Here is a 14,227-nt window from a genome sequence, read left to right on the forward strand (position 1 = left end):
CATAGTACTTAAACACATGACAGGTCTAAATATATGCTGATTAAATTTAACAAGACTTTTACCCACATTTATTCATCTGTCAATGTGGAGAGAAAAATATGCTAAAAAACAATCCAAACAACCAGTAATTGAATGAAAACTATGGATTCTAACATAAAACTGGAAGTGCTCAGTCGAGACTTTGAGAAATACTTGTTTTAACCTTTAGAAATATATCATGGACTAAACAATTCTAAGAAGAGAACCTCAACTATAAGTATAACAATCTTTTATCATATATATATTTAAAAGTTCTTTATTATCATAATGTACACAAAGAATTAGTATGGACATGTTAATAACTTCAATGACATTATTAGCAAATCATAGGAAAGCCTGAAATGAACGATTTCCAACAGTTCCACACTTTTCTCTTCTATAAGGTACTGAATATCATTTAAGGGATAAAATTTTATTTCTTAAGAGACTTAGCAACTTTTTCAATATTGAGCTTTAAAGGTAATTTCTGTACTTTGGTAATACTCCTTTAAAATGGACATGAAAATGAACCTATATGCAGTCACATTTTAAAGGATTAACTTTCTTAAATATTAAACAGAAAGTCAAGGCTTAAAAACAAAATACATAATCAAAGGCTTCAAAATTCACAAAAAAAGATTATTGTATTTAGATAAACATCTCAATTTCACAAAAATGGTTTTTTATTATGTAACCATGTAACTGACCATAAAGTTAGCTCTTAATTTAGGTTACAGGTAATTCACTTATTTTACTAGTAATTCTAATAAAGGTTGATCTAATACTTAGTTGAAATGAGATTTAAGAATCTCTATTTCATTTTTATTTTCCCATGCTCTTTATCCCCTCATTACTAGGAATAAATAAATCATAAGCTATATATATATATATCTCCTTTTAAAGTTATCTAAATTTAAAAAAAAACCATGCATTATTTCATTCATAATTAAAAAATCTTAAATATTTCTAAAAGTTTAATTTTAAGTTCTTTTAGATTAAAAAGTCAAAGAGAATTACCTATACGCAAAAAAATTTTCCCTTTTTAGTAAGCATTTACCAGTGTAGTCATGAAGGCTTTCAGAGACTTTTATAACTCAAATAGAGTAACAAACAGAGGTATTTAGAGAAAAATGTTCAAGCCCTTGAGATAAATAATGTTTATAAAAGCAAAATCCTTAATGTTGACAGGTCACACTTTGCTAGGACTTTCGGTATCTCTAAAGTTGGTTGAACTGCTGAACTTTTAGGACAGAAATGATCATGAGATGTTCTTTGAATTTCGTAAATGTTGAGGCAAGCCTTAATATTAAAATGTTTCTTTACATACCTGTTCCACATTGTAGCCATGTTTCTCCTTTGCAATTGCAATATATTCATCCACTGTAATGAAACAACGGTATATAATTAATTATATTTACTTCATTTGCCCAGGTCTACATTTTGTGTGTGTGTGTGTGTTTGTTTTTTTTTAAACAAAGCAGAATTTAAGAATTTATATTACAGGGATAAAAAAATGGCCAAAGTTATTTTTCATGAAATATTACAAAAAAGTCTTTTAGTTCTATGAATAGGATCAGAAGTACACTTGGTTTAAAATTTTACTTAGTATGACTTATATGACCATACAGTATACACTTATTACATTCAATTACTATAATTATTTTATGCAAAAAAATCAACCTGTGGGTAGCCAACAGAACCTAATTACAGTATAATATATTAGATAATTTTTTTATTTTTCTGCCAGTCTTTATTTGAAGTCACTTAGCTATTTAAGACCCCATTTCATATTTAGAGTAGGCCCAAAGCCTTTACCTTCCCATTTTGTCAGCTATATATAGTTAACAACATATTTAAATATACTTTAGTATCCCTGAAATTTTCTACAGCATTTCCTGCTAGCTATACAAAAGGTGTTTGGATATTCCAGTTTCATTCATCCTCCATATGTAATCAAGCTATTAGAATTTAGATAAGCACAGCTTCAGTGATGATACACTGGCTATTTCAAGGCCTCATTGAAGTCTGCCATTTCACATTCAGCAAGACTCAGTTTTATGTGAAGTCTCTATAGTCCTCCTTGATCCATATATATTAATATTATAGTATTATAATGTGTGTGTGTATATACACACATATATATGCATATATTCTTTAAGCACATTTTTGAGAAGCAGTGGCTAAGAATTCTGATTCTAGAACTGCTAGTCTACCTGAACTTGATTCTCAGCCTTGTTACTAGTTTTTTAACTTTAGGCAATTAAACTTGACCTTTTTGTACCTTAGTTTCCTCACTTTAAATAGTGATAAAAATAATACCTTCCTTTTAGGATTAAATGAGCTGATATGTGTAAAGTATTTAGAATAGAACATTTTAATTACTTTATAAGAATGTGTTATCATTATTGGTCAGTATAATACAGATTAATTTATAAATATGTTGTTATAAAAATAATGCTGTTAGAATAACTATCTTTTATAGATGTTATTATATCTCCCTAAGATTGTAAACTTTTGGTACAGAAAATCCAAATATTATATTTTGTTTAGAACCCATAGTACTTAAACACATGACAGGTCTAAATATATGCTGATTAAATTTAACAAAAATGTCCTATAGTCCTATAAAAATAGAAGGTTAAACAATAGCAACCAACTTATGGTTCTTAAGGCAGGCTCTACATTAGAATTAGTGGAGGAGCTTTTAAAAAGTAAGTCTGGCCCTGGCTGGTGTGCTAAGTGGTTAGTGTCGGTACCAGGAATCAAAGGGTCATAGGTTTGATTCCTGGTCAGGGCATATACTCAGGTTGCGGGTTCGATCCCCGCTTGGGTCCATATGGGTGGCAGCTGATAGATGTTTCTTTCTCACATCAATGTTTCTCTCCCTCTCCCTCTCCCCCTCTCTCTAAAAATCAATAAAAACATATCCTCGGGTGAAGATTAAAAATAATAATAAATAAATAAAAAGTAAGTCCAGGCTCCTCCTCTGAAAATTCTGATTGAATTGGTTTGAGATAAGAGACCAGACATCAGTAGTGTTTATTTTTTTAAAGTTCCCCCAAGTGATTCCAGTGCATAGTCCTAGACCTTCAGTTGGATATTCTACATGAACACCATACTAATCAGGAAATGTTGGTTTTCTGAATTTTGTTTATCACTTTGCTCAGAAAGGCACCACTGTATAAAAACAGTGCTAAAAAAGGAAAAGCCAATGACACCCTGATACTCAATTTATGAATGAAAACCTTTGCCTATGAGGAGTGAACCAAAGAAACGCAACAGTCACGTTCAGGTTTCTCAGTATACAGTTCCAGGCCATATGTAATTTCATGTTTTTGTTTAAGAATGCCTAAAGAGCATTCAATTCCTAGATTACCAGTTAGACCTTTTGCTGGTATTCTAAAGTGCTTAAATAAAAAGAATGATCTGGTATGCAGAATATTATTCAGTTTTCAACTTTCAGTTCTCTTATTGCATCACTAAGCATAATTAGACTTACCAATACATGATCATTACTTTTCTAAATAGACCATCATGGGACAGCTATAAGATTTAGTAAATATTTTTAAAAGACCAGCTTATTTCACAGCTGCTAAAGTAGCTGCTCAGTGGTTCTTTTTGTTTTAGTAAATTCAATGTAACTAAATGGAAGGATGGGGATCTTAGTTTTGTTACCTGCATGTTTCCTATATCTGATGTGCCGCAAAGGATCAGGTCCGCTACATCACATTGAAGTCTAAAGCCACACCATGATTCAAGAAGTGCATGGTCAATGATCCAGAAGGCCTCCGTCCAGAAATGGAGAGCACAGAGATGACCTGATTGATGGCTGCTGGAGTCAGTTCTTGCCCCTTTCCTCTTTAACATGGTACTGATAGTGGGCTCTTTGAAGTTGGAAGGCATTTCTTTACATCTCCATACACTGAGGAAAAACCTGGGCAGATGTCTACATAGTAACTCCCTCCCCTGCTTGAGGATTAAGCAGCAAAATGCCATCAGATCCTAGGTTTCCTCTGTCTTCCTGGGCCTGACACACTTGGAATGATCAACCCACTACCTTTCAAAAGGAAAAACATTCTAATATAACAACCTCCATCAAACAAAACAAAATAAAACAAAACAAAACAAAACAAAGACAAACTGTTTTTTCTTATGAGAATCTAAGAGACCCAAAAACAAATAAAAATTGCATTTTGAATTGGTTAATAGATGCCTATTGACATAAATGTTCAAGTTCAGAAAACTTACATTTGGCATCTGGAATACTGTGATATGGAGACCATACAAGCATTCCTCCATTGTCTTTATCTGTGTACTTTGTAGCACCTGGGGGAAAAATTAATTACTTTGAATACGATGGATTTTTATTTACATTCAAAATGAGTATAACGAAGGTTAGTTTATTTCTATTTTAATATAGTACCTGCAAAGGAGGGCAAAGAAACAAAGTACAGAACAATAAAGAGAAGGAAAACAGATTTACATTAAATACATTAAATATCCCATTTATAAAAATGAAGGAAACTTCATAAACACTGAAGCTTACCCCCTTTAAATTAAAAAGAAAGATTTTAAGTACATTACACATCCCTACTTCTTTATAGATAACTAGAGGCCCGGAGCACGAAATTCGTGCACGGGGGTGTGTGTCCCTCAGCCCAGCCTGCACCCTCTCCAATCTGGGACCCCTCGAGGGATGTCTGACTGCCCCGTTTAGGCCCGGTAGGATCGGGCCTAAATGGGCAGTCGGACATCCCTCTCACAATCCAGGACTGCTGGCTCCCAACAGCTCGCCTGCCTGCCTTCCTGATTGCCCCTAACTGCTTCTGCCTGCCAGCCTGATCACCCCCTAACCACTCTCCTGCCAGCCTGATTGATGCCTTACTGCTCCCCTGCCAGCCCGATTGCCCCTAACTGCCCTCCCCTGCAGGCCTGGTCCCCCCCCAACTGCCCTCCCCTGCTGACCCGATCACCCCTAACTGCCCTCCCCTGCCACCCTCATTGCCCCTAACTGCTCTCCCCTGCTTGTCTGATTCCCCCCCCCCCCCCCCCGCAGGCCTGGTTCCCCCCCCAACTGCCCTCCCCTGCAGGCCTGGGTCCCCCGCAACTGCCCTTCCCTGCAGGCCCAGTCGCCCCCAACTTCCCTCCCCTGCAGGCCTGGTCACCCCCAACTTCCCTCTCCTACAGGCCTGGTCCCTCCCAACTGCCCTCCCCTGCTGGCCATCTTGTGGTGGCCATCTTGTGTCTACATGGGGGCAGCCATCTTTGACCACATTGGGGCAGCCATCTTGTGTGTTGGCCTTATGGTCAATTTGCATATTACTCTTTTATTAGCTAGGAGGATAACTGACTTAACCTTGTATACATTACTTACGAGTCATTAAAAACTCTTTTAAAACCATAGAGAATACCTCAGGTGGTTAAGTTAATTGTTTTGTACTATATCTAAATGGGCCAAGATTACTGTAATTTTTAAATACTTGTATCTGCTTTTTATAGTTTTTATTTAATCTTATTCCTGGCTAGAAGTCTGCCAGCTATTTCTTTTTAGACTTCATTTATTACATTTTACATTTATAAAAGTATGTGCTCTGTGTAAGAAAAAAACAAAGTAAAACAATGTAAAAGTTAATAATGCTACTTCTTTTTAAAGTATTATGAGAGTCCACCTCTAATCTAGGAGTATATTATTGCTTGTTTCTAAATTTACTTCTAACTTGTTATAATCTAAAATGTCAGAAAAATCAAGCTCTACTGATAAACAGGTAAATTAAGAGTAGAATGAATGAACGCCTGACACAGCTATCCTAGAGCCAAGTACATGCATATGAGGTCTGGTCTTTTCTTGGCTTCTTCCTAATTCGTAGGTACATTCAAGGTAATTCAAACTACCAACAAATGAAGCATTGTTGCCACCTATTTTAAGAAGACTTGTTTATAAACATGTCATAATTGATTTTTATAAGGTGTTGATAGCTACCAGCAACTCATGGCCACAATTTCTGTCTATCTCTGACCCTCTTCTGCATGTGGGTCTCTGACTCTCTCATGCATGCAGGGTTTCCATACTATGTATTAAATTTTGTTATTTTCTCTTGCTAAAAAATAAAATACATATTTAATTTTAACCACATAAAATAAAAGCACAAAAGCAAAGAGCCAAGTCATTCAATGGAAATAATACAGACATCCTATCTAAATAGGTCAGAAGCCTTTATTACTTAAACTCTATTGCTATTTCAAATGAGTATCCTAAACTTCACTGATTCTTTCACAATGGATTATAAGATAATTTAAATCCTACTTAGTTAATCATAGATTGCAACAAAGGTTTGCATTAAGTCTCAAGTCTTTTTGTTGTTGTTGTTAATCCTCAGCTGAGGATATTTTTCCATTGATTTTTAGGGAAAGTGAAAGGGAGAGGGAGAGACAGAGAGACACATTGATTGGTTGCCTCCTGCATGCACCCCAACCAGGGCCAGGGAACCTGCAACCAAGGTACGTGCCCTTGAGGGCAAGTCTCAAGTCTTAATAGTGTCTTATGCTTAATATTTGAACATCTTTTCTTGCATCTGATTCTTGCATTACAGAAGGCCTGAATTAAAATATCTTCATTAAATATTTCTTAAACAAATATAAACTTAAAAAAAATTTCCCCATGAAGAATAACAGTTCAGTTTTCCCCAAAGTTCTTAGCATTGTAAGATCTGACAGCAACTGGCACCTAAGCAGTGGGCACTAACAGCTCTACTAATGGATGTAGGGGGGCATTTGTAGAATAATCGTGTCTGGTAGCAGAGAACACCTAATTAGACATTTCACAATGTTCTTTCCCTAACCCTTGAACTGGACTCCACTGTTTTCAATCATACATATCTCAACGAGGCCCAAGAGATGACTGATGTTCACAAAAAATGAGGTACCTTTTAGTATAAGGATTAAGAGTGTAACCATCAGAGAGCTAGACTCCAAGTTTGAAACCCAGCTTTGTCACCTTGAGCAAATTTATTTAATGTATCTGTGCCCCAATGTAACTCATCTTTAAAAATAGGGATGATGCGAGTTCCTACTTCACAAGAGTTGTTCAAAAATTAAATGAGTTAATATAAAGTAGCCAGCAAATGGTAAGCCTTATATAAGACTTATTATCCCTATTACATGCTTATTGAAAACAGTTCTTTCTTAAGTTCCTTTCTTTACTCTGGAAGAGCTTCTTCTCATATTATCAATCAAATAAAAGTATGAATGAATAACACCTCATGGGGCTCTAACACAAATGGCTGATACCCCCTCTCATCAACCCTTTGAAAAGGAGATTGAATAGCTGAAATGACCTTTTAGTTTTTCTGACAAATTAAACCTGATTCCTCTGTAATAACAGAGTATTAGAAATTAACTTGTATTATTAAAAACATTTTATCCCCCTGGATGCTTTGCATCCAATCAAGTTTCACCATTTCCATTACAAAAGTCGAAATGAACTAAAATATTTAAAGGACACAAACCCAATGTTTAAAATTTTGCTTTTATCTATAACAATATTGAAAATTATATCTCAAAACTGTCTGATATTCATGAATAGTACTGAGAATCAAACTTGACTCACAAACAAAATAACCAAGCCTTAGAAACATCCTAACTTTTGAATTGATTAAAAAACCAACAAACCAACCAAAACCTAGGTAGCAAGTTACCACATTTTAAAAAACTATAGTAGGATTACAGTTCTGAAAATAAAATTATTGAACAAGTTTTTAAACAGGTTAAATGAAACCCTTGAAAGTTTAATCCCTTTGAAATTTTTTAGATCTTCTTAACTACAGTTGGTAAAGTATATTATTTTAGATCTCCTTAACTACATTTGGTAAAGACCAATTGATGAAAACCTACAACTATCAAATAAAAGTACAGTTGGCTCTCTGTATCCATGGGGTACCACATTATTCACAGATTCAACCAACCATGGGATCAAAATATTTGGGGAAAAAAATGGTATGCTGTTGGGGACATGTACTATTTAGGCCTACCTACAATGGTTGTGTCTATACTGAACACATAGTTTTTTCTCACTACTCCATAAACAATATCTATAATAATAAAAGTGTAATATGCTAATTAGACCAGATAGCTGGACGACTTTCTGGATGTCCTTCCAGATGACCTTCCGGATGACCACACTGTGACACCCATTGGTGCCAGAGGGTGTGATGCGATTGGTCGGGGACCTGGTCACCCATCGCCCCATGATCGCCCTGCAAAGGGAGGCCCAGGCCACTGGCCAATCAATCAATTGGGGGGGGGGGGCTCCATGATCACCCCAAAGAAGGAGGCCCAGGCCACCGACCGGTGGGCTGCGGCGGGTGGGCGGGGCCTCCCTCTGCGGGAGCGATTCATCGCGGAGCCCCGGCCAGGTGGGCAGGGCCTACCTCTTTGGGGTGATCGATGGCAGAGCCCTGTGATTGATTGCCCCAAAGAAGGAGGCCAGGCTACCGGCAGCGGCGGCGGTGCTGCAGTGGGTGGGTGGGGCCTCCCTCTGCGGGGGCAATCCACCGCGGAGCCCTGGTCAGGTGGGCAGGGCCTACCTATTTGGGGTTATCGTTCGTGGGGCTCCCGGACTATGAGAGGGCACAGGCCGGGCTGAGGGACCCCCCTCCAGTGCACGAGTTTCGTGCACTGGGCCTCTAGTCTATATCTGTATGTATAAAAGCCTAAGTGACCATTACAATGGAATGACCGGAACGACCAGGACTGGTCGCTATGACACTCACTGACCACCAGGGGGCAGATGTTCAACACAGGAGCTGTCCCCTGGTGGTCAGTGCGCTCCCACAGTGGGAGTGCTGCTCAGCCAGAAGCCAGGCTCACGGCTGGCAAGTGCAGTGGCGGTGGCGGAAGCCTCTCCTGCCTCCACGGCAGTGCTAAGGGAGCGGTGAGATGGCAAGAGAGTGCCGAGTGCCGAGCCTGGTGGTGCCCGGCCCGGCTTGGGCTCCTCTCTAGCCGCATGCCGCTTCGAGCACTGCTACAGGATCGGGCCTAAACCGGCAGTCGGACATCCCCTGAGGGGTCCCAGATTGCGAGGGGTGCAGGCCAGGCTGAGGTACCCCCTTTACTGCCCCGTGCATGAATCTGCACCAGGCCTCTAGTAGTATAATAACTATTTACATGGCGTTTACATTGTATTAGGTATAAGTAATTTAGAGATGATTTAAAGTATACGGGAGGATGTGAGTAGGTTATAGACAAATACTATGCTATTTTATATGGAGGCTTGAACATTCAAGAATATAAGTATTCTCAGGGATCCTGCAACAAATCCTCACTGGATACCAAGGGATGACTGTATAACTTTGATAAGCTAGGATTTCCACACCAACAGCAAATTTCAAGGTAAGTACAAAAAAATCTATTTCTTTTAAAATTTCCTTTATGACTTTTAATATACCATTGAACAAATATTCTATATAAAGGACTTAATATTAAAAATATTAAGATACTCCAAACATTTTTTAAAGTTCTACCATTTATATATGAGGCTCTGAATTATATACTTAATTCACCAACTTTATACTGGGGTTTAAACCAAGGCTTTCCAAGGGGTACAAAAGCATGAATAAGTTTTATGGAAATCAAATTTAGACATTCAACTTCCCTATTGTTCTTTCCCAAGACAATCTGCCTGAACTCACTTGCAGTCTAAGCTATCTGCTCATCCTACCACTGACCTCTTTCTTGATAACTGCCCTTCTCTCACTAAAATAAAAAGGCATGTCTCTCATCCATCCCAAGTCTCCTAAGAGTACACTGCCTGGGTGGCTCAGTTGGTTGGAGCATCGTCCTGTATGCCAAAAGGTTGCAGGTTTGATTCCCAATTCGGGCACATACTTAGGTTGTGGGTTCAATCCCAGGTCAGGGTGAATTCAGGTGGCAAATGACTGATGTTTCTCTCTCACATTGGTGTTTCTCTCTCCCTCTTCCTCCCTCTCTCTCTCCTCTCTCTAAAGTCAACAAAGACATGTCGTTGGATGAGGATTAAAAAAAAAAATGCACTGCCTAAAAATTTAAAATTTCTGTAGTGCCAAAGGCTATCGGCAAAGCCCTCCTTTACTCAAGGCACATGACTACTAGAATTTTAATCAATTATGCATTAATTGTAATAACTCAAGCCAAAAGAGTTTTAACACTTAGAACCTTTGTTCACAAGAATACATATTATGGTGGTAGAGAAATTAGGTTATCAATAAAGCACTTTCAAGCACAAAAATACATTATAAAAATCTGTGGGGAAAATGCATGGAAACAATTTCAAAGACAAAAAGGAACAATGTAAACTTTCAGGTTGTCAGGAGCCTGTTCATATATTCTATAGAATAGATACCATCACATTACTCTAGTATTTATAGTTAATTGGATATATTTAAAATAAGGATATAAAAGCTTTATTTCAAAGTGTTAATATTTTCAATAAACTGAAGATTACATTTCTCAACTATCTATATATCTATATAAAAGCCTAATATGCAAGGTGTTCCCTTGGGCGTTTGACCGACTGGGAGTTTGATTACTCACTATGACGTGCCCTGACCACCAGGAGGCAGCACGGAATGAAGGAAGGCCCTGGCTGGGAGCCAGCAGCCGGGAAAGGGAGACCCCGGCTGCCAGCAGCCGCTAGGGACCCTACCTGTGCCCAAATTTCGTGCACTGGCCCTCTAGTTTAAAGTAAGTGACAAATGATAGATGCCAACTTGAAATTATGTGATTCTTTTTTCAAAATTCTCCTATGTGTATGTATGCAGGTAAATTATTTTGAAGAACATTTCTTTACATATATTAATTTTCACTTAATCTTGTGTTATAGTTAACATCATTTCCCTTTTACAAATAAGAAAAGTAAGGCCTGGATACATCAGGTAGTTCGTCCCAGGTCACTATGTCATATTAGCTAAAAGGCATATGGTAAGAGGTGAAACTCTTAATCACTACACAAAACTGTTCCTTGTGATGTAAGCATAGCCAGTAGGCAAAGACCTAGTAAAGAATCAAAAGGAACCTAAGAAAATAATCAGAAATCTAGTTAGTAAATTTTTATAAAGGCATTCATCGCAATGGCCTATTAATTAATGTAAACTACAGGGTGTCCCAAAAAAATATATACAAATTTTAATAGCTGATAGCTCAGTTTTGAGAATAAAATATATTTTAATAAACACTACCTTTATAATTATTCAAAGTGCATGTATACATTTTTGGGGGACACCCTATATTTCTAATCTCCTAACTTCAGTAATTCTAACTTAAATCTCAATTCTTCTCATATTTTCTAAAAGTTATTTAATAATTTATTCTTTGTGTTTAATTTCTATCATCATCATCATCTTCTCCGATGAAAGTATCCCCCCCCCCACACACACACAAACCCTTACTTTTCCTACATTCTGATCATAATAATTTTGGCACCTAAGGAATTCTTCTAAATGTCTTTGATGGCTATGGGTGAATAATCTCTATGAAGATGGACTACTAGTAAGTGGTTTATGAGGCTAAAGATAATGGCATGAAAAAGAAAAAGGGAGAGAGAAGAGCTACCATATCTCAATTTCTATCATTAATAAATCTTTTTTTCCCTTTTCTAAGGAAATGTTTAAATTCTCACCCAATTACATTAAATTGATGTGAAATTAAAACTTTACACAACAGTATAACACTCAGAATAAAATAAAGCAGTGGTACTATGTTGAATGGCATAGAGGGTCGATATCTCCTTTTAAAAACTGTCTAATAATTGATAAGCTACATTTGCTTGAAAAGATTTGCCTGTAACATCTTATAGACAACTATACACTGGTTGATTAGGGGTCTTGTGATTAAGAGTCAAATGACCTAAGTTTAAATGGTAACTGGTTTTAGTTGTGCCCTCTGGTTAAGTATTTTTCTACAGGAGATTAAGGATAAAATAAATAAGTGAATTTAAAGAATGTGACATTTATCCTTATTCTAATAGAGTATCATTATAGTCTCAGTAAGTAAATTGAAAATATAACTTTAAAAAGTAATAATATCTTAGTGACTTTTTCCCCCTCACAAATATTCATAGGTTCAAAATAAGCAAAATATGATGATAAATTGAATAATCCAAATAGTGGCCATGTAAAACCACCTAAAAAAGTCTTTTGCATTTTAAAATTATTTTTCAAATTTTGAAGCTTGTTCTAGTATTTATCTATTATGAAACAAAAGAATTCTTTAAAGTGATCAGGCACGAATTTGTTCCAGTATAAAATCTGGCTTTTAAAAACAAGACCCTTAACCAACCTGTGTATAGTTGTCTATGAAATATAAACCTAACTAGTCGGGCAAAAAGGCAGGTATGTTTGTTAAGTGAAATAATTCTGGTGCCTGAATTCTAATTTGGAAATAAGTTTATCAATTTCCAAAAAAGCCGAGTCCCAATAAAAGCCCTAAATAAAAAAAGTATAAATGAAAATCATTCTTAATGATGAAATTTAATCTTTAGTGAATAATTGCCCAGTCATATAATCCTGGCAAGAATCGCATGAATATTTTTTTACTTCCATTTTATAACTAGGGAAACAGGCTGGAAGACCAGTGACTTGCTCAGAGCATAAAAAGAAGAGCTGGGAACTGAACTCAATCTACCTGAAGCCAAAGCATGGTCTTTTCAACTGTCTAGCTAAAACCTGAGACAAACAGTAACGGGAATTAAAGTGCCATTCACCTACTAGCTACATCAAAGAAAATTAATTTCACAAAGCCTTTACAATTATTTGAAGCCCACCAGTACCCACATGGATAGCTTTTGAGTAAAATGTATTCAGAGCCATGTCATTTAGAGGGCAACCCAGATCTGGCTGAACACTCTTGTATTGTTTTTACCTTTTGAAAAAATAGCCCGCACTGACAATCCTTTTGAACACCCATCATTTTACTCTCTCTCTCTTGGAACAGGAAGAGCTGCTACCTACAACTCTTTGAATGGCTGGTAAAACTCATTTTGCACTGCCAGCTATACCATACAATCAAATAAACATGCGATTTCCCCAAGAAAATACAACGAAGCCCTACTAATATCTAACACAGATGCAGCGTTATTATGAGCCCGGGGGGGGGGTGGGGGTGGGGGGGGGTGGAGATCCAAACCCAGCCCCTGCAAAGCCTGAACCGAAGAGGGTCTGGGGTGGGGTTGGGAGAAGGAAACACGCTCCACCACCGGAGGCTCCGACGAGGGTGCCTCCAAATGCGGAACTCTCGCCCAATCCCCGTCCAGGCTGAAATCCCGTGACCGCCAGAACCTGTTTGTAGAAAAGTAGACAGGGAGCCCGCAAGCTGGCTTGGCAGAGGACGCAGGAACCTGGCTGCTCCGGGAGAAAATGTCTCCTTGGCAGCTGCCGCCACTGTCCTGTGGTCTGACTTCTAGGGCTGGCTCTCGAGCGAGGTGTGCGCCTCCGGCGACTCCTCCCCTCCTCCCCCCAGCCCTTTCTCTCCCTGGCTCCAACACTCTGCAGAGCTGTCTGGAGCAGAGCTACAGTACCACCCAGCCAAAAAAAAAGAAAAAAAAAGAAAAAGAAAAGAAAAAAGAAAAATCCCTGGGGCGTATGGGCTGGGGAAGGCTCGCCCTGGGCTCCGACCGGTGACAGCAGCCCGGGCCTCCGCCGCCTCGCCCCCGAAGGCCGGTGGGCTGGCAAGTGACATTGGCATGATGCTGACACACAGCCCGTGCGAACAGGCTTTCCTGGATCCAGCTCGGGGGGGGGCCCGCCGCCGCTCCTCCCCGGCCCCGCGGACCCCCCCATCCGCCCAGGGCCGTCTCCCTTAGTTCTCCCCGACCTCGCCCTGAGCTCAGGCGGGGGGCAGAAGGGCGATGCCACCAGCGGGCAAGTAGCCTCCAAAGAAACCATGTTAACCTTGCAAGGCACACATCTGCCCACACGCCCTGCCTGGGTCACAGCCCTGCCGAGCCTGACAGCCTCCCCGCCGGAGATGACTGCCCATCCCAGCCCTGCATCCCCCTCGGACCTCTACCCCACCCGTCCCCCCTCGACCCCGTCCCCCCTCAACCCATCCCAGAAAAAGGGGAGACAGCATGTCGCCTAAGCAAAAAAAAAAATAAAAAAATAAAAAATATCTACCTGGATCAAATTCAGGGATCCGGGCTTGGTATTCAGCTCCGACTCTCATCCCAACATCTGCAAAG

General features: G+C 38.8%; 1 protein-coding gene across 9 annotated transcripts in view; it reads right to left on the bottom strand.

The window, feature by feature from the left end:
- The window catches only part of RCOR3 (REST corepressor 3), a 45,623-nt gene that overhangs the window by 30,648 nt on the left and 748 nt on the right, over window positions 1–14,227 (bottom strand). For 7 of the 9 annotated variants that reach the window (XR_013813001.1, XM_079761936.1, XM_079761937.1 and 4 more), the window contains exons 2-4: window positions 14,163–14,219; window positions 4,267–4,344; window positions 1,346–1,398 (exon numbers count right to left, since the gene is read on the bottom strand). Coding sequence is in view for 6 of the 9 variants with exons in the window: in XM_079761936.1 (XP_079618062.1) it covers window positions 1,346–1,398; window positions 4,267–4,344; window positions 14,163–14,219 (188 nt within the window). In the remaining 3 variants the exon portion in view is untranslated. Of the gene's footprint in view, window positions 1–1,345; window positions 1,399–3,693; window positions 4,004–4,266; window positions 4,345–14,162; window positions 14,220–14,227 lie in introns of those variants that run through there. The other 2 variants (XM_079761939.1, XM_079761940.1) reach the window with 2 other exon arrangements.

This window comes from Cnephaeus nilssonii (genome assembly GCF_951640355.1).
Source record: "Cnephaeus nilssonii genome assembly, chromosome: 21".
NCBI lineage: Eukaryota > Metazoa > Chordata > Mammalia > Chiroptera > Vespertilionidae > Cnephaeus > Cnephaeus nilssonii.